We start from the raw sequence: 19,549 nt of genomic DNA, 5'->3' as shown, positions 1-19,549 counted from the left end.
ACAAGGTATAAAGTCCGGTGTGTCTTTCTATTACGATCAAATCTGTACTCAACATTTGACAGAAAATGAGTGGACGAGGCAAGGGAGGTAAAGGACTCGGTAAAGGAGGCGCCAAGCGTCACCGTAAAGTGCTCCGTGATAACATCCAGGGGATCACCAAACCCGCTATCCGCCGTCTGGCTCGCCGCGGCGGGGTGAAGCGTATCTCCGGTCTGATCTACGAGGAGACCCGCGGTGTGCTCAAGGTGTTCCTGGAGAACGTGATTCGTGACGCCGTCACCTACACCGAGCACGCCAAGAGGAAGACCGTCACCGCCATGGACGTGGTCTACGCTCTGAAGAGACAGGGTCGCACCCTGTACGGCTTCGGAGGCTAAACCTGATCTTGATGCACTGATATTGAAACCCAAAGGCTCTTTTAAGAGCCACCCACTTCATCTCAGAGTTTTGTCCTCATGTCCTTTTAAAATGTATCTGATGTATATTCTGAAAAACTACTATACGTGATACTACTATAAATTAACTTCAGGATAAAGACCACAGTAAACATCTAACTGCATCATGTAGGGCAAATTTATGTAGCTCCAAATAAAGATTTTATCACCTCAACTGCTGGTTTTAATGGTCATGTGTACAGTGAAAGTCCAGTAAGCCTTTGTAATCACATGTAACTAAATCTCTTCTGTTCTGATTGTTACTGTAAAATTGATTTTAGTGTCCAAAAGCCATCTATATAAGTGTGTCCTCTTCTAAATGAATGAATTTGATAATTAGTACAGATTAGAAGACCTGTTCTGTGGTCACTGCACTGTTTGTTATTTATCTTATCTTATTTTTATTCTTCTTATTTTACCTTTTATATTCTACTTATTTGTTATCAAAACAACAGCACCTTCAGACCACAGCAAATTCCTTGTAATGTATGTTACTTGGCAATAAACAGTTTCTGATTCTGATTCTGCAACACTGAACGTTTAAGTCACCTGCCACCAGCGAACCGACTCGTAAACGACTCGTACGATCCTGTTATTTGGCACTACCCCAGTCCGAAGTTATGTCACTTTGTTACTTGCTGTTTTGGTCTAAACACCTGTCAAATGGTTAAACTAGCGGCATTATATAACAAATACTAATCGTGTGTTTCTTTCGCTTCATTGTCGCTGCAGCGGCTTCTTCAGTGAGTGCTTTCAGGTTAGCTCTAAACGAGAGCACTGCTTCCAAAACTTTTTTTTATGTTTGATATAGAAATTCAAATTATTTGGAAATGTTGACAACACATTTTATTATCCACGAGCAAATCCCTCAGAATTGATTTTAATACATCTAACTCATCAAAATGAATAATTATAATAAATATTCTGATTAACCCTTTGTGTAATTTATTTATCATATTCCATTTTACCTTGTATTGTTTGTTACATTGATACAGTGGTCTAATACAGCTTAATACACTAACAGTTGTGCTTGTACACATTTCTGGTGTCTTATCACAATGTGTGTCTTATTGTGACGGTTGGTAATGTACTCCTGATACATGCTGTAATTTTACTACCCTGATCTGAATCTGAGGACTGAGGGTGTCTGTCCCCTGGAGGCAAATCTGTGATATTGGGGTGTATAAATATAATCTAATTATTTTGAATTGATCAGTCTGAACTTATTACGATCTATCAATACATGATCAATATTTTCCTCACAGTTTCAAGTCCGACATTTAAAAAACCCGGTCAGATCGCACTGTCAAAGGGTTACTTTGTGTTGGCGCAGGCTCAGTATAGAGCACAACAAACGCAGCCAATCCTGTGCGAGCAACAGCACACTGCACTTTGCATCAGGCGCATATAGATTAAGTGTCCGGCGCGATGTTTAAGCATCTGTTTGAAGGAAATCTGACTGCAGTAGAAAAATGCCAGAACCCGGCAAAGCACCCAAGAAGGGCTCAAAGAAAGCCGTGTCTAAAGCCACCAAGAGCGGCAAGAAGCGCAAGAGGACCAGGAGGGAGAGCTATGCCATCTACGTTTACAAAGTGCTGAAGCAGGTCCATCCCGACACCGGCATCTCCTCCAAGGCCATGGGCATCATGAACTCCTTCGTGAGCGACATCTTTGAGCGCATCGCCGGTGAGGCTTCCCGCCTGGCTCACTACAACAAGCGCTCCACCATCACCTCCAGGGAGATCCAGACCGCCGTCCGCCTGCTGCTGCCCGGTGAGCTGGCCAAGCACGCCGTGTCCGAGGGGACCAAGGCCGTGACCAAGTACACCAGCTCCAAGTAAACCCGCTGTTCATCCCAACAACACAAAGGCTCTTTTAAGAGCCACCCACCACTTCAACTAAGAGCTGCTGTCCTGCTACATTTAGTTTTAATCTGAATATGTAACTCTATGAAGGTATCAAACAAATGTACAGTACAGTGTGCACACACACACACTGATACTTCCCACCACTGCCAGTAGACTCATTCAGTACTCCATATCAATAACTCTTAAGGTTCATGTTGATCGCTCAGTCTCAGCATGATGATACGAATCATTTGATGCCGACTTTCTTTCACTAAACTACATGTTGAATCAACTGTATCAGTGCAATACCACATTGAACCACACAGTCCGACTGTTATTCACCAGCTGTTACGATACAGAGGGCGCTGTTTCTCACCTAAAGAAACTCACAAAAAACTGGAGAAGAAACTCATTTAAACTTCCAGAAGAGATGTATACAGCACTTCATACTGGTAAAAGCACATTTACCTTAATAAAAACAATAACTATACTATAAGGTGAGCTAAGGCATCTAATCTTCAAAATAAAAGCCAACATGTTCAAAAGAATGTTGAAAAGAATAATTTACTCTATTGAATATTAGATTTATCATATGTATATTGTAATATCTACTACACATCTATAGGAACAAGGGTTTCAACGCAGGTTCATTTTTATTTAGTCATTTATTTATTGGTAAGATCATTTAGGTGTGGTATGTTAATTAAGGTAATGTATGTATGTAATTAAAGTATGTAATATATTAGTCATTTAATAGGTATTGATTACATATTGCATATTGAGTGTGTATGTGTGACTGCCATTTTCGTTTGTCTAAATCTGTTTCTGTCTAAAATTCCTTGCAGCACAAAGCGAAAGTCTTATTACAACACAAGCTCTTTTCTTATTGGGCGATCATTCACTTTCAGTCTAACCAATGAACGAGCAGCTGCGTCGCCATATAAGGCCGATTTTCTGTCTCCCAGCTTCACTGTTTTCGACTCTTTCGAAGAACAAATACTGAAAATGTCTGGTCGCGGAAAAGGAGCCGGTAAAGCCAGAGCTAAGGCCAAGAGCCGTTCTTCTCGTGCCGGGCTTCAGTTCCCAGTCGGCCGTGTTCACAGGCTGCTCAGGAAGGGTAACTATGCTCAGCGTGTCGGTGCCGGAGCCCCCGTCTATCTGGCGGCGGTGCTGGAGTACCTGACCGCTGAGATCCTGGAGCTGGCCGGGAACGCTGCCCGCGACAACAAGAAGACCAGGATCATCCCCCGTCACCTGCAGCTGGCCGTCCGCAACGACGAGGAGCTCAACAAGCTGCTGGGCGGAGTCACCATCGCTCAGGGCGGCGTGCTGCCCAACATCCAGGCGGTCCTGCTGCCCAAGAAGACCGAGAAGCCCGCCAAGAAGTAAACACCCGGAACCGGCTGACAACAACCAAAACAACGGCTCTTTTAAGAGCCACACACTTCTGACTAAAGAGCGACTTCCTTTTTCTTTTGCACAACGAGTATGAGAACTCATCTCTGTACCTTATTGCTGTGGAACTCCGTGAAAAATGAAATGAGTGATCTTCAATAAAAAATCAAGAACCTCAATTGAAGATTGAATTGAAAAATGTTTTCATTTCAACATTTCACATCACATGTGTGATTTTGGGAGAAAATGGCTGCCCTTGTTTATCTTTCCATTATAAAATCTAATCTAATATTTTTTAATTCTATTTGAAATGAATAGTTATTTCTTTAAATACAGTTTTTCACAACAGTAAGAATAAGTGGGACCAGGCTCTTTCAGGATGATGTGGTGGCTCTTAAAAGAGCCTTTTGTCGGGACGTTGATCATCAGACTGATGGCAGCTCACTTCTTCTTGGGTGCTGCCTTCTTCACTTTGGGCTTGGCAGCCTTCTTTACGGGGGTCTTTTTGGCTGCGGGGGTCTTTTTGGCTGCGGGGGCCTTTTTGACCACCTTCTTGGGGCTCTTGGTGACCTTCTTGGGGCTCTTGGCGACCTTCTTGGCCGCTGCGGGTTTCTTCACCTTCTTCGGAGACTTCTTAGCGGCTGCTGGCTTCTTGGCTGCCGCTGTCTTGGGCTTTTTGGCCGCTGCGGGCTTCTTGGCTGCTGCGGGCTTCTTGGCTTTAGGAGCCGCTTTCTTGGCTGCTGCGGGCTTCTTGGCCTTGGTGTCCGCCGTCTTGTTCATCTTGAACGAGCCGGAGGCCCCTGTCCCTTTGGTCTGGACAAGAGTCCCCTTGATCACCAGGCTCTTGATCGCGGTCTTGACGCGGGCCCTGTTCTTGTCCACATCGTAGCCTCCGGCAGCCAGAGCCTTCTTGAGGGCGGCCGCGGACACGCCGCTCCGCTCCTTGGACGCGGCCACAGCTTTAACGATGAGCTCGCCGACGCTGGGGCCGGTCTTCTTCGGCTTGGAAACCTTCTTCTTGGCTGCTTTGGCCGGGGCGGCGGCCGGAGCTGGAGCTACTTCTGCCATTGTCTTGTTGTAGTTGAGTTCCTCCTCACGATAACACGAGAGTCTGAGTGTTGGAGAGTTCCGAGCAGGAGGCTGCACTTAAACACACCATGAGAACCGTGGAGACTCAGCCTCTTGTGTTTTCTCCTTTTTGAGAAATCTTTATTACATTTTTTTGTGTATATATATATATATATATGTATACACACACACACACACACACACACACACACAGTAAAATATAAGCCACATATAGAAACATACAGCAAAATATTACCAAGCATACAATACAAATTATGAAAAGGTGTTCCAGTTCTTTCTGTCAATGTCCAGGATGTTCCAGGCAGGATGTGTTTCTTGTCCAGGGTTCTCCTGCTCCGGAGGTCATTGAGAGTTTGTTTAATGACCAAATTACTGTCGAGAACAGTCTGATTTTTAATCATGATGCATCTAGATGTCCATAGTTTATTGCATACAATGCTGATGATGAATTGATGCAGTTCCTTATGTTTAGGAGGCATCGTCTCCTCCAACAGTCCATACATAACTGAATTATAATTTATATTACACTTGAACCCAAACATTTTTAAGGTTTATGGTCATGGTTAGCAACTACACATGTCAGCGGAGAACAAGGAAGTGTCCCATGGTTCTCTGGTACAATATGCTGGATGTTGCCACACTCAATGCCTACACCAACTTCACTGCACAACACCCTGATTATATGGGTGGTGCGAGCAATGCACGCCGGCTATTTATCAAGGAGCTGGGCAGAGAGCTCGTCATGCCACATATGAAGAGGCGCATGGATGGCACACCCAAACTCCAGAAGCATATTATTCAGGCAATGGGAAGGTGTGGGTTAAAAAAACAAAACACAGCCACCACCCAGCTACAAGAGGACATCAGACAGGAGGGCCAAAGGAAGAGGAAGAGGTGCGCGATCTGCCCAGTTTCGAAAGACAGAAAAGCCAGCAGCTGGTGTTCCCAGTGCACCAGGCCTGTGTGCAAGGAGCACAAACATGCTCTAGTGATGTGTTCAGTTGTGTTTTATTTTGTCTGGTCACATTTCACCAGTTTACAGTTGTTAAACCACAGATAAAGTTCAGTTCAATAGCCATGTTATCTGTTATCAGAGGTATGTGTATGTGTGACAAAATGACAAACATGTTGCAAATATTAAATAAATAACTGTTTGGCCCCATTCACTGCTAAAGTAATTACTTGAAACAAATTATTATTATAGTATTAAGACATTTAATTTTAAATCACACTTGGATGACCCATGTGTAGTAATATAAAAAGTATTTTTGTTCATAAAGTAGGAAAGAAAAAATGAAATTAATGATCTGTGCTAATTAAAAACAAGATATTTAAAGAATACTTGGAATATTCAATCATAAAATAAATTGATTTCAAAAGATAGAGCAAAGAAAAACTCAGTCAGCATGAAATAACCTGGAAAATGAATGTGGGTCATTTTTGACCCATGTCGTGCATTAGAAGGGGTGTGCATATGTTGTGCATCAAAGGGTTAATTAACCCCCCATATTCAAAATCATTAATTTTATGAAATATTATCTTGCTAGTAAGACCACACCAGTCTATCTGTAGATGCTGGTGTACAAAAGTAAAATCTCCAAAAATTATTTTATAATAAGGGCCATGTCTCGCTTTCCCTTTTCTTTTTCTCCACATGGAGAGATCTCCAACACAGAAAGCATCTCTGTGGACGGCGGCTGAAACATTTTTAACAAAAGCAATATTCAAACGTATACCGAGCTCTACAGCACCGAGCCTGTGGGGGAAAATATTAGATAGAAAAAGGAATTTAGATAGGATGAAGGTTTTCACAATATTAACTCTTTATCTTTTTTATTTTCCCATTTTTTCACCTCTTTTTTAATTTCACAGTTTATTCTCCCAATTTCTTTCTCCACATTCTCTGTTACAAATAGTCAAACCCAGTATTTTCATTTCTTGTTTGATTAGAATATTAATATTAGACTAGATTTAGACTTTATTAATCCCACAGCGGGAAGATTTACACGTCACAGCAGCAAAGACAGAAAGGTGCAGAAACACACAGCAGACAGCACTGTGTCAATAAGAATAAAAAAAAGAAACAATATACAAATAATAAATACAGATTATATGGGGGCCAAAAATAAACATATACACGGAAAATATAAAGTAAGTACAGATTGTGCAGATTTATGTGCAGTTAAACAGTCTTATAGCCGTAGGAATGAACGACCTGCGGTAGCGCTCCTTCTTACACCGTGGGTGTAACAGTCTGCTGCTGAAGGAGCTGCTCAGGGCCCCCACAGTCTCGTGCAGGAGGTGAGAGGTGTTGTCCATGATGGATGTCAGTTTGGCTAACATCCTCCTCTCCCCCACCTCTTCAATGGGGTCATGAGTCACTCATTGTCATGAGTTAGTTTTGCTCCAGAAGCGAGCTCGTACAGGTTTAAATGATTTGTTAAGACATTCATCTCCAGTTGGTTTTTAATAATCACAGTCACATCATCAGCATACACGATGGCAGTAACTTTGTGCGCATTCCCTACACGTGTTCCAGAAATAAGACTGTCAGAGTTGATCATTTTAATTAAAGGACTGTGTTTTCTGTGCACCAATAAAAGAGTCCAAACTACATGTGGGAGCAGGTCTGCAGACTGACAGTGAAGGGACTCGTGTCTCTTCATATTGAAGTCATGTTGAGCTCTGATGCACTCTTATTTTATTCCTTGATTTATTTCGACTAGAATTAATGATGAAGGCAATTCTCTTAAACCAGCTTTATGCCATTAGTCATCTGTTTAGTATACTAATTTCACTGCAGCTGTCCATGTGCAATTTCAGGTCGCTGTAAAAGAGAAAGTGTCATGTGGAAATCTTTCATACATCAGAATTGTTTGACTGTGGTGCAAATCGAAAATATGGTATAGGCTATATTTACAGTAACTGTTTAATTGATCCAGGCTTCCTGACATAATTTTGCAACTAGAGCAGCAATATTAGAGTTTAAACAAATGACCCAAACTATGAGAGAGAATATTAACTGTAAAGTTTGTATATTCTGCATAGTAACTTTCAGAGAAAACACAATTAAAATTTATTATTTATTGGCTGTTTTACAGCAGCCATTACATTGACATATGTTGTTGGTCATTGTACATTTTTTTTTTTTACATATTAAGACCTATTGTTTTCCCCAAATATTTATACAGTTAATTTTTAACCAATTTTTTCGTCCTTGTTTTTAGCTTTATTTTCTTTCCATCTCAAATTCTGTTGTAAATGTAGGGTTGTATTCTGGTTTTGATTATGCATTTATTAATGTCAGTGTGTACATGGTTATGTTATAGTATAGTTTGTATTTGCTTATCTGTTGATCAATAATTATAACGGCGATCGGCGGGTCACTTGAGATGAGCTCGCATACACGTTGTGCAAAAGAAAAAGAAGTCGCTCTTTAGTCAGAAGTGTGTGGCTCTTAAAAGAGCCGTTGTTTTGTTTGTTGTCAGCCGGTTCCAGGTGTTTACTTCTTGGCGGGCTTCTCGGTCTTCTTGGGCAGCAGGACCGCCTGGATGTTGGGCAGCACGCCGCCCTGAGCGATGGTGACTCCGCCCAGCAGCTTGTTGAGCTCCTCGTCGTTGCGGACGGCCAGCTGCAGGTGACGGGGGATGATCCTGGTCTTCTTGTTGTCGCGGGCAGCGTTCCCGGCCAACTCCAGGATCTCAGCGGTCAGGTACTCCAGCACCGCCGCCAGATAGACGGGGGCTCCGGCACCGACACGCTCCGCATAGTTGCCTTTGCGTAGCAGCCTGTGAACACGGCCGACTGGGAACTGAAGCCCGGCCCGGGAGGATCGGGTCTTGGCCTTAGCTCTGGCTTTTCCTCCGGTTTTGCCTCGTCCACTCATCGTTATATTTGCTCTTTAGAGACGATACTCAAAGAAACTGTGTCTCCGACAGCCCAAACCCCTTTTTATACGTTAGCGGAGCGCGCGGGGAGGTTCTTCAAGACCAACCAGAAAAGGGGCTTCCAGCAGAGCAGCAGAGGGCGGCCCGCTCTGAACTTTGGCGGAAGTTTTGAACGGATTTCTCGCCAATAAGCAGCTGAGATTCAGGCGGCGGGTCGCTCCTCTGGGCGGTGCTGAGCTCCAGGAGGAGCCCCTCACCAATCAGGATCCGGAGGTCTGAAGAAGCGTCACCGGTTCACAGTTTAAGAGCAGCGAGTCTCCTCTCTTTACTACACTCTTCTCCCGATCAGAGAAACAAGTTAAGATGGCAAGAACCAAGCAGACTGCCCGTAAATCCACCGGAGGCAAAGCCCCCAGGAAGCAGCTGGCGACCAAGGCCGCCCGTAAGAGCGCCCCGGCCACCGGCGGCGTGAAGAAGCCTCACCGTTACAGGCCCGGTACCGTGGCTCTCAGAGAGATCCGCCGCTACCAGAAGTCCACCGAGCTGCTGATCCGCAAGCTGCCCTTCCAGCGCCTGGTGAGGGAGATCGCTCAGGACTTCAAGACCGACCTGCGCTTCCAGAGCTCCGCCGTCATGGCTCTGCAGGAGGCCAGCGAGGCTTACCTGGTCGGTCTGTTCGAGGACACCAACCTGTGCGCCATCCACGCCAAGAGGGTCACCATCATGCCCAAGGACATCCAGCTGGCCCGCCGCATCCGCGGAGAGAGGGCTTAAACTGACCCCAGACCTGTTTACATCAACACAAAGGCTCTTTTAAGAGCCACCTCACTCTGAACTAAAGCGCTTCTTCCTCTGCTGCTGTTACATTGCTCATTTTAATGATTCTATGTTCATGTTGAAGTTGGAAAAACTTATTATCAATAATCACTAATTTGATGTTAGTTCAGATGTCTTACGATATTCTCATGCAGTTGCTGTCTGAGGTGTTGAACTGACATCACAGTTGCACCGACTGTCAGGTGGTTAGTCTGTCATGGCACACACTGAAGCAACACAGAGGATCAAAGTGAAATCGATCAGATACCTGTACATCTAGACTTCTGCTCACTGCTCAAGGGGACACATTTAAATATGATTCCCTCATTGTAAGAAATTACATGTAAGATGATGGTATTGCTAACAGTTGGTAAGGGCGCCGATTATGAGAGGGTCTCATAAGGGGGGTGTTCAGAGGCTGACAAAGACCTTTGGCTTTCACTGACGGTGTTTTATATGAGAATATAGATTCTGGTCGGAGGGAATGACTTATGTGTATGTTTCATTGTGCTTTTATATACTGATATCATCCTCCAGCAGAGACTGACTGAAGCACTCAAGCCTTGTACTTGTCTTATATCTAAGATATGAAAGTAAGCCTACTCGCCGCTTTGAATCATGTTTTTGTATTTATGTTTTATTTGCTCCCAAGTCCGTCTGAAACACTGCGGTTGCAGTTGACAGAATAAGACTAGCATTCAGTCAAACATGCCATAAGAATACATCTAAGCAACACATTTATTTAATATAATATATAAATGTAATCACAGACAGATCTCCTCGTGTCCGGATGGCATCAGACTCTATCTGCTCAGGAGACTCAGGTCTTTTGGAGTGCAGGGGGGCCACACCTGAAGACCTTCTTTGACTCGGTGGTGGCATCAGCCATCTTTTATGGAGTGGTCTGCTGGGGCAGCAGCATCTCAGCTGCTTACAGGAAGAAACTGGACAGACTGATTAAGAAGGCCAGCTCTGTTCTGGGATGCCCCCTAAACTCAGTGGAGGTGGTGGGAGAAAGGCGGATGATGGTGAAGCTATCATCCCTATCATCCCGGCTGCTGTCAGGTTTTACAATCAGCACTGCTCCCAGTAGACCACACACACCTCCATGTGCAATCCAGTATAATCCCTTTACCTTCATTTCTTTCTTTCTGTGAATTTGTACATTTCAGTTTTTTAAGTTTTAGTAGCTTCGTTTTATAACAGTCTTTATTGTTTTTGTCTACTTATGTCTCTGTTGCACTATCCTGTATGCTGCTGGAACAATGCAAATGCGGGATTAATGAAAGATTATCTTATTTTATCTTATCTTGACTTACCCACACTCACACCCCTCACCGATGGTTGTTTGATAAGTCGGAGCGGGTACGTACATGTTTTTTAACATGTACATATCATCATGCACTGTCACTGTCAACATGAATCCTGCATACTGTATATAGTCTACTATACACATATACACACTGAACACAACCATCCTCTCCATGTATATCCCTACAATATTTATTTCTTTGCTCTATTTGTGTTGTTTACAACTTACAAAACAACAATAAACTGGACTGGTCTGACCACACTCAGGCCCTGTACAAGAAGGGCCAAAGCCGCCTCCACCTGCTGAGGAGGCTGAGGTCCTTCGGTGTGTGCAGGAAACTGCTCCGGACTTTTTATGACACTGTGGTAGCTTCGGCTATCCTCTATGCTGTCTATGCTCTCACCCCCTGGACGAGACTGTGGGGGCCCTGAGCAGCTCCTTCAGCAGCAGACTGTTACATCCATGGTGTAAGAAGGAGCGCTACCGCAGGTCGTTCATTCTGACTGCTATAAGACTGTTTAACTGCACAATCTGTACATACTTTATATTTTCCGTATATATATTTATTTTTGTCCCCTATATTTTTTATATCTGTATTTATTATTTGTATATTGTTTTTCTTTAAAAAAAAAATACTTCTAATTATTATTGACACAGTGCTGTCTGCTGTGTGTTTCTGCACCTTTCTGTCTTTGCTGCTGTGACGTGTAAATTTCCCAGTTGTGGGATTAATAAAGTCTATCTTAATCTTAATCTTAAAAACACTTGACTTGTTGGTCATTGGTGCTTTTGCTATATATTTACATATACACCTATTTTTCCAAATTCATTGTATGTTCACACATTCTTGGCCAAAATTCTGATACTGACCACAGAGTTTAGCACCGCCCAGCGACACTCGCGACATCCGTTCTCCTTTACGTCCGCAGATAAGATGTATATACCAAACGTCCGGATGCATTTTTCAGACTTCAGTCTATCTTTGAAAAGAAAAACAATACCAAAATGAGTGGACGAGGCAAGGGAGGCAAAGGACTCGGTAAAGGAGGCGCCAAGCGTCACCGTAAAGTGCTCCGTGATAACATCCAGGGGATCACCAAACCCGCCATCCGCCGTCTGGCTCGCCGCGGCGGAGTCAAGCGTATCTCCGGTCTGATCTACGAGGAGACCCGCGGTGTGCTCAAGGTGTTCCTGGAGAACGTCATCCGTGACGCCGTCACCTACACCGAGCACGCCAAGAGGAAGACCGTCACCGCCATGGACGTGGTCTACGCTCTGAAGAGACAGGGGCGCACCCTGTACGGCTTCGGAGGCTAAACCTGATCCTGATCCCCTGATACTGAAACCCAAAGGCTCTTTTAAGAGCCACCCACTTCATCTCAGAGTTTATCCTCTTGTCGTATAAAATGTTTTCTTACCTACTATGTTCTGAATAGCCACCCATGAGTTCTGTATCTGCTTATTTGTATGTCTATGTAGGTTTGTGAGAAGTAGGAATTTGGATACTATAATTGAGACAGTACAGTCACTGTTAGTCTGTATACGATTTAGACTTTTCTTTTCTACAATGCAAATACCCACTTGTTTGAAGGTACAAAACCAAAATAGACAGTGGAAGAGACCATCCTATTAAATGTATTATTTTTGAATAAAGTACTAGTAAAGTAGTATTACTGTAAAGCAACACATCTATTTTCAAAATTCAAAGAATAACTTCTGTTTATCCTCTAACATTATGGACAGTGTTGACAACATACCAACAAAAATATTTTAAATACAGTATATTTAAAAAATATATGATGGCATCACTCACACAAATGTGGATCCTTCATTAGTATTTTTTGTTTCATCTGTTATTGTTTGTTCTTCGTTTCGTAGAATCTAGCATCACTACAGAAGTAATACCAGTGCATAAATTATTTATATCCACACTAAAGCAGCTACTGTCCTATCATCATCAGGGAGAGATGCATTATTATTAGGCCACTTTTCAACGGTAAATAATATATGTTCATTATGTGACTTCTCTGAACTAAAGAGGTCATATGTAGGACTACATTTCCCCATCTCCCCCCAAACTTCTGGCTTTGTTGTAGTAGGTCATGTTGCATCTCATAGTAACACAATATGTACTATCATTACTCAAAAGACAAAAGACTTCATTTCGATCGATCTGCCTACCCCCCAATGATTACATCCATCAGAATGCATTATACAGAAAGTTTGCACTGAAAGAAACCCAACAAGCTCACTTTGATGGACGAATAATACTTTATCAATTACATCATTGAAATAACTGAAAAAAACTGTCCCACAACGTGTTGGTTTACCATTTTTACTGTCAAAATACAATTTTAACTATTTCCAGATGTTGGTCAAAGACCATAAACATTGTGAATGATTTTGTTCACTTGGTAAGATAATAGCACTATTTTTAGAATTTTTACAATCCAAACAATCAATTGATTAATGGTGAAATAAGCAACCCAGGTGCCTGACCCCACCTGCAGGTGGATCACAGATTTCCTGTCTGACAGGAAGCAGCACGTGAAGCTGGGGAAACACGTCTCAAGACTCGCGGACGATCAGCACCGGCTCCCCTCCAGGCTGCGTTCTTTCTCCTCTACTCTTCTCCCTGTACACCAACAGCTGCACCTCCAGTCACCAGTCTGTCAAGCTCCTGAAGTTCACGGTCGACACCACCCTCATCGGACTCATCTCTGGAGAGGATGAGTCTGCCTACAGGTGGGAGATTGACCATCTGGTGACCTGGTGCAACAGCAACAACCTGGAGCTTAACGCTTCAAAGACAGTGGAGATGGTTGTTGACTTTAGGAAGAGCGCAGCCCCACCCGCCCCCATCACCCTGTGTGACTCTCCAGTGGACACTGTGGAGTCCTTCCGTTTCCTGGGCTCCATCATCAGCCAGGACCTCCGGTGGGAGCTGAACATCAGCTCCCTCATCAAGAAAGCCCAACAGAGGATGTACTTCCTGAGGCAGCTGAGGAAGTTTAACCTGACACAAAAAATGCTGGTTCACTTCTACACCATCATAGAGTCCATCCTCACCTCCTCCATCACCGTCTGGTACGCTGCTGCCTCCACCAAGGACAGACGCAGACTGCAGCGTATCATCCGCTCTGCAGAGAGGGTGATCGGCTGCAACCTTCCATCTCTTCAGGACCTGTACTCCTCCAGGACCCTGAGGAGAGCCAGGAAGATCGCTGCCGACCCCTCCCACCCCTCCCACCATCTGTTCGACCCCCTCCCCTCTGGCAGGAGGCTGCGGTCCATCAGGACCAAAACCTCCTGCCACAAAAACAGTTTCTTCCCCTCTGCAGTCAACCTGACAAACTTACATTGACACCCCCCCCCCCCAACACAAACACAAGTTATACGTTATATCAACGTACATCACCCCTGTCCCCCCTGTGTTACATTAACGCACCCACCCCCTACTGGACACTTTACTTTATTTTGGTCACTGCACTGCTTGTTATTGTTATTGTTATTTATCTTATCTTATTTTTATTTCTATTTTTATTCTTATTTTACCTTTTATATTCTACATATTTGTTGTCAAAACAGCACCTTCAGACCATGGAAAATTCCTTGTAATGTATGTTACTGCAATAAACAGTTTCTGATTCTGATCAACTGATTAATCTGTAATGAAAATAATCATTAGTCGCAGTCCAATACAAAATAGTTCAAAATGGCTACATCTAAATACTTCCTCCAACACTGATATTAACACAGTCAACTGTTTAAATCTGTGCTAAAGTGTTTATTGTTTGACCTTCACTTCTTCTCTTGATTTATAATTTGTATTTTTGTTTTCCCATTTTTTCACCTCTTCTTCAATTTCACACAGTTTATTCTGCCAATTATTTTCTCCTCATTCTCTGTTACAAATAGTCAAACGCAGTACTTTAATTTCTTGTTTGATTTGAACATTAATATTACTTCTATCATTCTCCGCCCCGATCCAAACTCCTTCTGTTTTGTCATGATTCACTTCCCATATAGGGAATGTGTAACAGCTGTTTGTGCAGCGCATGCTCAGTCGCGTTTAGAAACTCGGCCAATCCTGTAGGAGTAACAGCACAGTCTCATTTGCATCAAGCGAATACAAGTTAGCCCCCTCAGCGGTTTTTTGGGTCATCTGTTGAAGAAATTCATCCGAATCTAATCATGCCTGACCCAGTGAAAGCACCGAAGAAGGGCTCGAAGAAAGCCGTCTCTAAGACCGTTACCAAGACCGGTAAGAAGAAGAGAAAGACCAGGAGGGAGAGTTATGCTATCTACGTGTACAAGGTCCTGAAGCAGGTCCACCCCGACACCGGTATCTCCTCCAAGGCCATGCTGATCATGAACTCCTTCGTGAGTGACATCTTTGAGCGCATCGCCGGTGAGTCCTCCCGTTTGGCTCACTACAACAAGCGCTCCACCATCACCTCCAGGGAGATCCAGACCGCCGTCCGCCTGCTGCTACCCGGTGAGCTGGCCAAGCACGCCGTGTCCGAGGGGACCAAGGCCGTGACCAAATACACCAGCTCCAAGTAAACCTGCTGTTCATCCCAACAACACAAAGGCTCTTTTAAGAGCCACCCACCACTTCAACTAAGAGCTGCTGTCCTGCTGATTCGTTTAGACTTTAACTTTATTATGTTCTGCTGACTGGTACAGCTATTATTTGTGAAATGCAATTAAATTAATTTATCAATAATCAGATTAAACGTGAAGGGGAACATTTGTAAATATAGTTAATCTCAGATCTCGGAACTACGGAAGCGTGATCACGTAATTTTGAATAATATATTATTACGTTAACTCCACCTAGGAGCAGAGGAGGGAAATGCAGTTCTCCATGTGGCAGGCAGGAGGATAGAACATATCCATATATATATATATATATATATATACACATTTTTTACAATTTTCTTAGCTAGTACAGGCCTAAGTGAGGTGAAGAGTCGGAGCTTCTGTTCAGAGTGACACCAGGTGACTAACCCTCACAGCGGTAGGCTTTATATATAGACTATATCCTGCTTCACCCTTTGCCCCCACATAACAAAACCCAATTGAACCCATGTGACCTGTATAACGCCCGTGCCCCTTCAGCGGATCAATTCAATTTTATTTATAAAGCGCCAAATCACAACAAAAGTCATCTCATGACACTTTAGAAATTCTCCGCGCAGTGTTGCCGCATTCACGTTTTAACAATATAAGTTATAATGTAAAACTTGATAAATTATAAAAGTATAAAGTATATTGTTATAACAATAAACCTATCACGTGATAAGGTTGTATGTCGAAATAACGTGAAAATATCTTGTTAAAACGTGAACAAGATGTTGTTATAACAATAAACTTACCACGTTATAACGTGATACTGGACCGTTTCTTCTGGTGTGGCAGCAATACGCTTCCATACTAAACTTAGACTCGACAGCCAGTGAAGTGACTGTACTAATGAGGAGCGGTGTAGTAAAGTCGCTCAGTTAAACTGCTGAAAACTGCCTTAGCAGCTCTTCGACCACATGACGGCTGTTTCCATTTGTGTTTACTACTCAACTGGAGGAGGAAGACCACTGGTGTATGTACCTCTCCTCGTTAGTATAGTGGACAGTATCTCCGCCTGTCACGCGGAAGACCGGGGTTCGATTCCCCGACGGGGAGTGATTTCCTATTGTAGTCAGTATTCTGAGTTCTTATTATTTCCTATTATAATCAGTGTACTGATTGTATTACACTGACAAAGACAGAGGTTTCCACACAAATTGAAGCTGATTACACTGAGATATCATCATCATCATCATTATTGAACTACAGGACTACAAAATGCTAGTTAGTACAAGTGCTACACGTACAATTTCCCACCCAGGGATCAATAAAATATTTCTGATTCTGCTTCATGTTGTATGTTGTAATTCTATTTGTCTTTATTCATATAAAGCCAGCTGGGACAGATGTGTCATTTTGGATTAAATCAATAAATCTGAAGGTGGATTTTGAACATGTTTCCCCATCTTCCCCCAGTTTCTGAGCTTGCCTGCTATCAAGTTGTTAACAAGACATTTCAGAATCAGAAACTGTAAGTAACATACATTACAAGGAATTTGCTGTGGTCTGAAGGTGCTATTGTTTTGATAACAAATAAGTAGAATATAAAAGGTAAAATAAGAATAAGAATAAAAATAAGATAAGATAAATAACAACAGTGCAGTGACCAGAATAAAGTAAAGTGTCCAGTAGGGGGTGATGTACGTTAAAGTGTCCAGTAGGGGGTGATGTACGTTAAAAGGTAAAATAACAATAAAAATAGAAATAAAAATAAGATAAGATAAATAACAATAACAATAACAAGCAGTGCAGTGACCAAAATAAAGTAAAGTGTCCAGATAAAGTGTCCAGTGGGGGATGGGTGCGTTAATGTAATGCAGGGGGGACAGGGGTGATGTACGTTGATATAACGTATAACTAGTGTTTGTGTTCGGGGGGGGGGTCAATGTAAGTTTGTCAGGTTGACTGCAGAGAGGAAGAAACTGTTTTTGTGGCAGGAGGTTTTGGTCCTGATGGACCGCAGCCTCCTGTCAGACGGGAGGGGGTCGAACAGATGATGTCCGGGGTGGGAGGGGTCGGCAGCGATCTTCCCTGCTCTCCTCAGGGTCCTGGAGGAGTACAGGTCCTGAAGAGATGGGAGGTTGCAGCCGATCACCCTCTCTGCAGAGCGGATGATACGCTGCAGTCTGAGTCTGTCCTTGGTGGAGGCAGCAGCGTACCAGACGGTGATGGAGGAGGTGAGGATGGACTCTATGATGGCAGTGTAGAAGTGAACCAGCATTGTTTGTGGCAGGTTAAACTTCCTCAGCTGCCTCAGGAAGTACATCCTCTGTTGGGCTTTCTTGATGAGGGAGCTGATGTTCAGCTCCCACCGGAGGTCCTGGCTGATGATGGAGGCCAGGAAACGGAAGGACTTTGGACTCCACAGTGTCCACTGGAGAGTCACACAGGGTGATGGGGGCAGGTGGGGCTGCGCTCTTGCTGAAGTCTACAACCATCTCCACTGTCTTTGAAGCGTTAAGCTCCAGGTTGTTGCTGTTGCACCAGGTCACCAGATGGTCAATCTCCCACCTGTAGGCAGACTCATCCTCTCCAGAGATGAGTCCGATGAGGGTGGTGTCGTCCGCGAACTTCAGGAGCTTGACGGACTGGTGACTGGAGGTGCAGCTGTTGGTGTAGAGGGAGAAGAGTAGAGGAGAAAGAACACAGCCTTGAGGGGAGCCGGTGCTGATCGTCCGCGAATCTGAGACGTGTTTCCCCAGCTTCACGTGCTGCTTCCTGTCAGACAGGCACGTTCAGCTGAGAGAGCTTGTCCTGAAGAAGAGCCGGGACGATCGTGTTGAAAGCAGAGCTGAAGTCCACAAACAGGATCCTGGCATAGGATCCTGCAGGTAAAAGTTCAAAGTCACTTATGAATGTTATATTTATTTTACTTTCCATATATATACTATTTAAACACACACATACAAATACCTATAAATATATAACATTTCAAATGTACTGTATTCAGTGAGTGATGGTGAAAAACCACTGATGGGAGTATCAGTTGAAGTTATTTCACAGGTAAAGAGGAAGCGTCTGGAAAATACAATCTATGTCTGTAGCATTTCTCTTTCATTTAAACCAAGTATTTCCATTATTTTGTCCAGCCCCTATACATGTGTTTCTGTAATGTTAATGACCAGAGTGGCCTCTTGTCTTTTGTTATTATTTGAAGAAGTAAATGGACTCCCAATCATTCCTTTCTTGGGACACTTCTTCTGTATACTGAAATGCTAAGTACAACATCAAACAGGCAAAGAAAGCATCACACCAATCCACCTTATAACAACGTACATTCAGTTAATGATAAACCAAATTATTTAACTATGAAATACACAACAACCTCAGACAAAGAGTGTAATCTTTTTTTTATATATATATACCACAATAGAGGCATCAGAAAATGGTTTGATTTCTGAACACAAACACCGATAATATTGGGATTTTATTTTATTTATTTATGTATTTTATACTGTTTTTTCCAGATTTTACTGCTGCTAACAATTTACCTTATGATGTTTAAAGCAGATAATTGTTTCACTAACTCCTCTCAATATATCCAGCAGTTTGGCTGTAAACATGCACAATAAAATAAAATAACTTAAAGTCTGTAAAATCACATTAATTTGAATATCTAACATGTTTAATTAAATTAAAAACAGTCTTTATCAAATCATGTTACAGACAGACAGCAGATCTGAACACAAACTGAAGATGATGAAAGTAATTTTAATAAGTCAGGTCTCTGTACAGCAGAAGAAAGAAATATGACTTCATTTAAATCTTAATTCAGAACATGATGAAGCTATTAAATCGTGCTGTCGGTGCCTTCATGTTAAATTCAACATTTGGAGGAAATTGAAAGTATTTCCCAGCGGATCAATCTGTGACAGGAGTCCGTCTGACCGCCCTGAGTCACCGGCGGCGTCCGTGTGTTTACCTCCACCGAAAACTTCTCAGATTACAACTAAATGAACCACATTACTGCAGCGACTTCAGTTGTATTACATCCTCACACGTCTCTGCCGACCGGAACACCTCCGTCACATTTAATACAGATCACTTTTGGACATTTTTAGAGACGAAATGTGAAGAAAACTCGCCGCGAGCTGTCCAAAGTGACGGCGTCTTTGAGAGGTTTGAAGCCTCCTGGAATTA

At 43.1% G+C, this 19,549-nt stretch overlaps 7 protein-coding genes, 1 non-coding gene and 1 pseudogene across 8 annotated transcripts; 7 read left to right on the top strand and 2 right to left on the bottom strand.

The window, feature by feature from the left end:
• The first annotated feature begins 65 nt into the window (after positions 1-65).
• Positions 66-377, top strand: LOC139295696 (histone H4). The gene has a single exon (XM_070917931.1). The coding sequence runs from the start codon at positions 66-68 to the stop codon at positions 375-377; it is 312 nt and encodes a 103-aa protein (XP_070774032.1).
• Positions 378-1,906: 1,529 nt separating this feature from the next.
• Positions 1,907-2,275, top strand: LOC139295019 (histone H2B 1/2-like). The gene has a single exon (XM_070917072.1). The coding sequence runs from the start codon at positions 1,907-1,909 to the stop codon at positions 2,273-2,275; it is 369 nt and encodes a 122-aa protein (XP_070773173.1).
• Positions 2,276-3,286: 1,011 nt separating this feature from the next.
• Positions 3,287-3,686, top strand: LOC139294912 (late histone H2A.L3). Its single transcript, XM_070916903.1, has one exon. The coding sequence runs from the start codon at positions 3,287-3,289 to the stop codon at positions 3,668-3,670; it is 384 nt and encodes a 127-aa protein (XP_070773004.1). The 3' UTR covers positions 3,671-3,686.
• Positions 3,687-4,117: 431 nt separating this feature from the next.
• Positions 4,118-4,835, bottom strand: LOC139294921 (histone H1-like; annotated as a pseudogene).
• A 3,432-nt stretch (positions 4,836-8,267) lies between these two features.
• On the bottom strand, positions 8,268-8,651 carry LOC139294807 (histone H2A-like). The gene has a single exon (XM_070916739.1). The coding sequence runs from the start codon at positions 8,649-8,651 to the stop codon at positions 8,268-8,270; it is 384 nt and encodes a 127-aa protein (XP_070772840.1).
• A 364-nt stretch (positions 8,652-9,015) lies between these two features.
• LOC139294804 (histone H3) lies at positions 9,016-9,433 on the top strand. Its single transcript, XM_070916736.1, has one exon. The coding sequence runs from the start codon at positions 9,016-9,018 to the stop codon at positions 9,424-9,426; it is 411 nt and encodes a 136-aa protein (XP_070772837.1). The 3' UTR covers positions 9,427-9,433.
• Positions 9,434-11,785: 2,352 nt separating this feature from the next.
• LOC139294811 (histone H4) lies at positions 11,786-12,097 on the top strand. The gene has a single exon (XM_070916742.1). The coding sequence runs from the start codon at positions 11,786-11,788 to the stop codon at positions 12,095-12,097; it is 312 nt and encodes a 103-aa protein (XP_070772843.1).
• Positions 12,098-14,974: 2,877 nt separating this feature from the next.
• Positions 14,975-15,346, top strand: LOC139294808 (histone H2B 1/2-like). The gene has a single exon (XM_070916740.1). The coding sequence runs from the start codon at positions 14,975-14,977 to the stop codon at positions 15,344-15,346; it is 372 nt and encodes a 123-aa protein (XP_070772841.1).
• A 1,047-nt stretch (positions 15,347-16,393) lies between these two features.
• trnad-guc (transfer RNA aspartic acid (anticodon GUC)) lies at positions 16,394-16,465 on the top strand. The gene has a single exon. It is a non-coding gene; the product is annotated as a tRNA-Asp (tRNA).
• Positions 16,466-19,549: the final 3,084 nt, after the last annotated feature.

This window comes from Enoplosus armatus, chromosome 13, assembly GCF_043641665.1.
Source record: "Enoplosus armatus isolate fEnoArm2 chromosome 13, fEnoArm2.hap1, whole genome shotgun sequence".
In the NCBI taxonomy this organism is placed as follows: domain Eukaryota; kingdom Metazoa; phylum Chordata; class Actinopteri; order Centrarchiformes; family Enoplosidae; genus Enoplosus; species Enoplosus armatus.
The sequence above is the reverse complement of the archived record's forward strand: the minus strand, read 5'-3'. Positions and strand labels throughout refer to the sequence as shown.

What these genes read in the sequence shown, in the direction of transcription:
- LOC139295696 (XM_070917931.1), top strand. Translation starts at nt 66, where the DNA reads ATGAGTGGACGAGGCAAGGGAGGTAAAGGACTCGGTAAAGGAGGCGCC.
- LOC139295019 (XM_070917072.1), top strand. Translation starts at nt 1,907, where the DNA reads ATGCCAGAACCCGGCAAAGCACCCAAGAAGGGCTCAAAGAAAGCCGTG.
- LOC139294912 (XM_070916903.1), top strand. Translation starts at nt 3,287, where the DNA reads ATGTCTGGTCGCGGAAAAGGAGCCGGTAAAGCCAGAGCTAAGGCCAAG.
- LOC139294807 (XM_070916739.1), bottom strand. Translation starts at nt 8,651, where the DNA reads ATGAGTGGACGAGGCAAAACCGGAGGAAAAGCCAGAGCTAAGGCCAAG.
- LOC139294804 (XM_070916736.1), top strand. Translation starts at nt 9,016, where the DNA reads ATGGCAAGAACCAAGCAGACTGCCCGTAAATCCACCGGAGGCAAAGCC.
- LOC139294811 (XM_070916742.1), top strand. Translation starts at nt 11,786, where the DNA reads ATGAGTGGACGAGGCAAGGGAGGCAAAGGACTCGGTAAAGGAGGCGCC.
- LOC139294808 (XM_070916740.1), top strand. Translation starts at nt 14,975, where the DNA reads ATGCCTGACCCAGTGAAAGCACCGAAGAAGGGCTCGAAGAAAGCCGTC.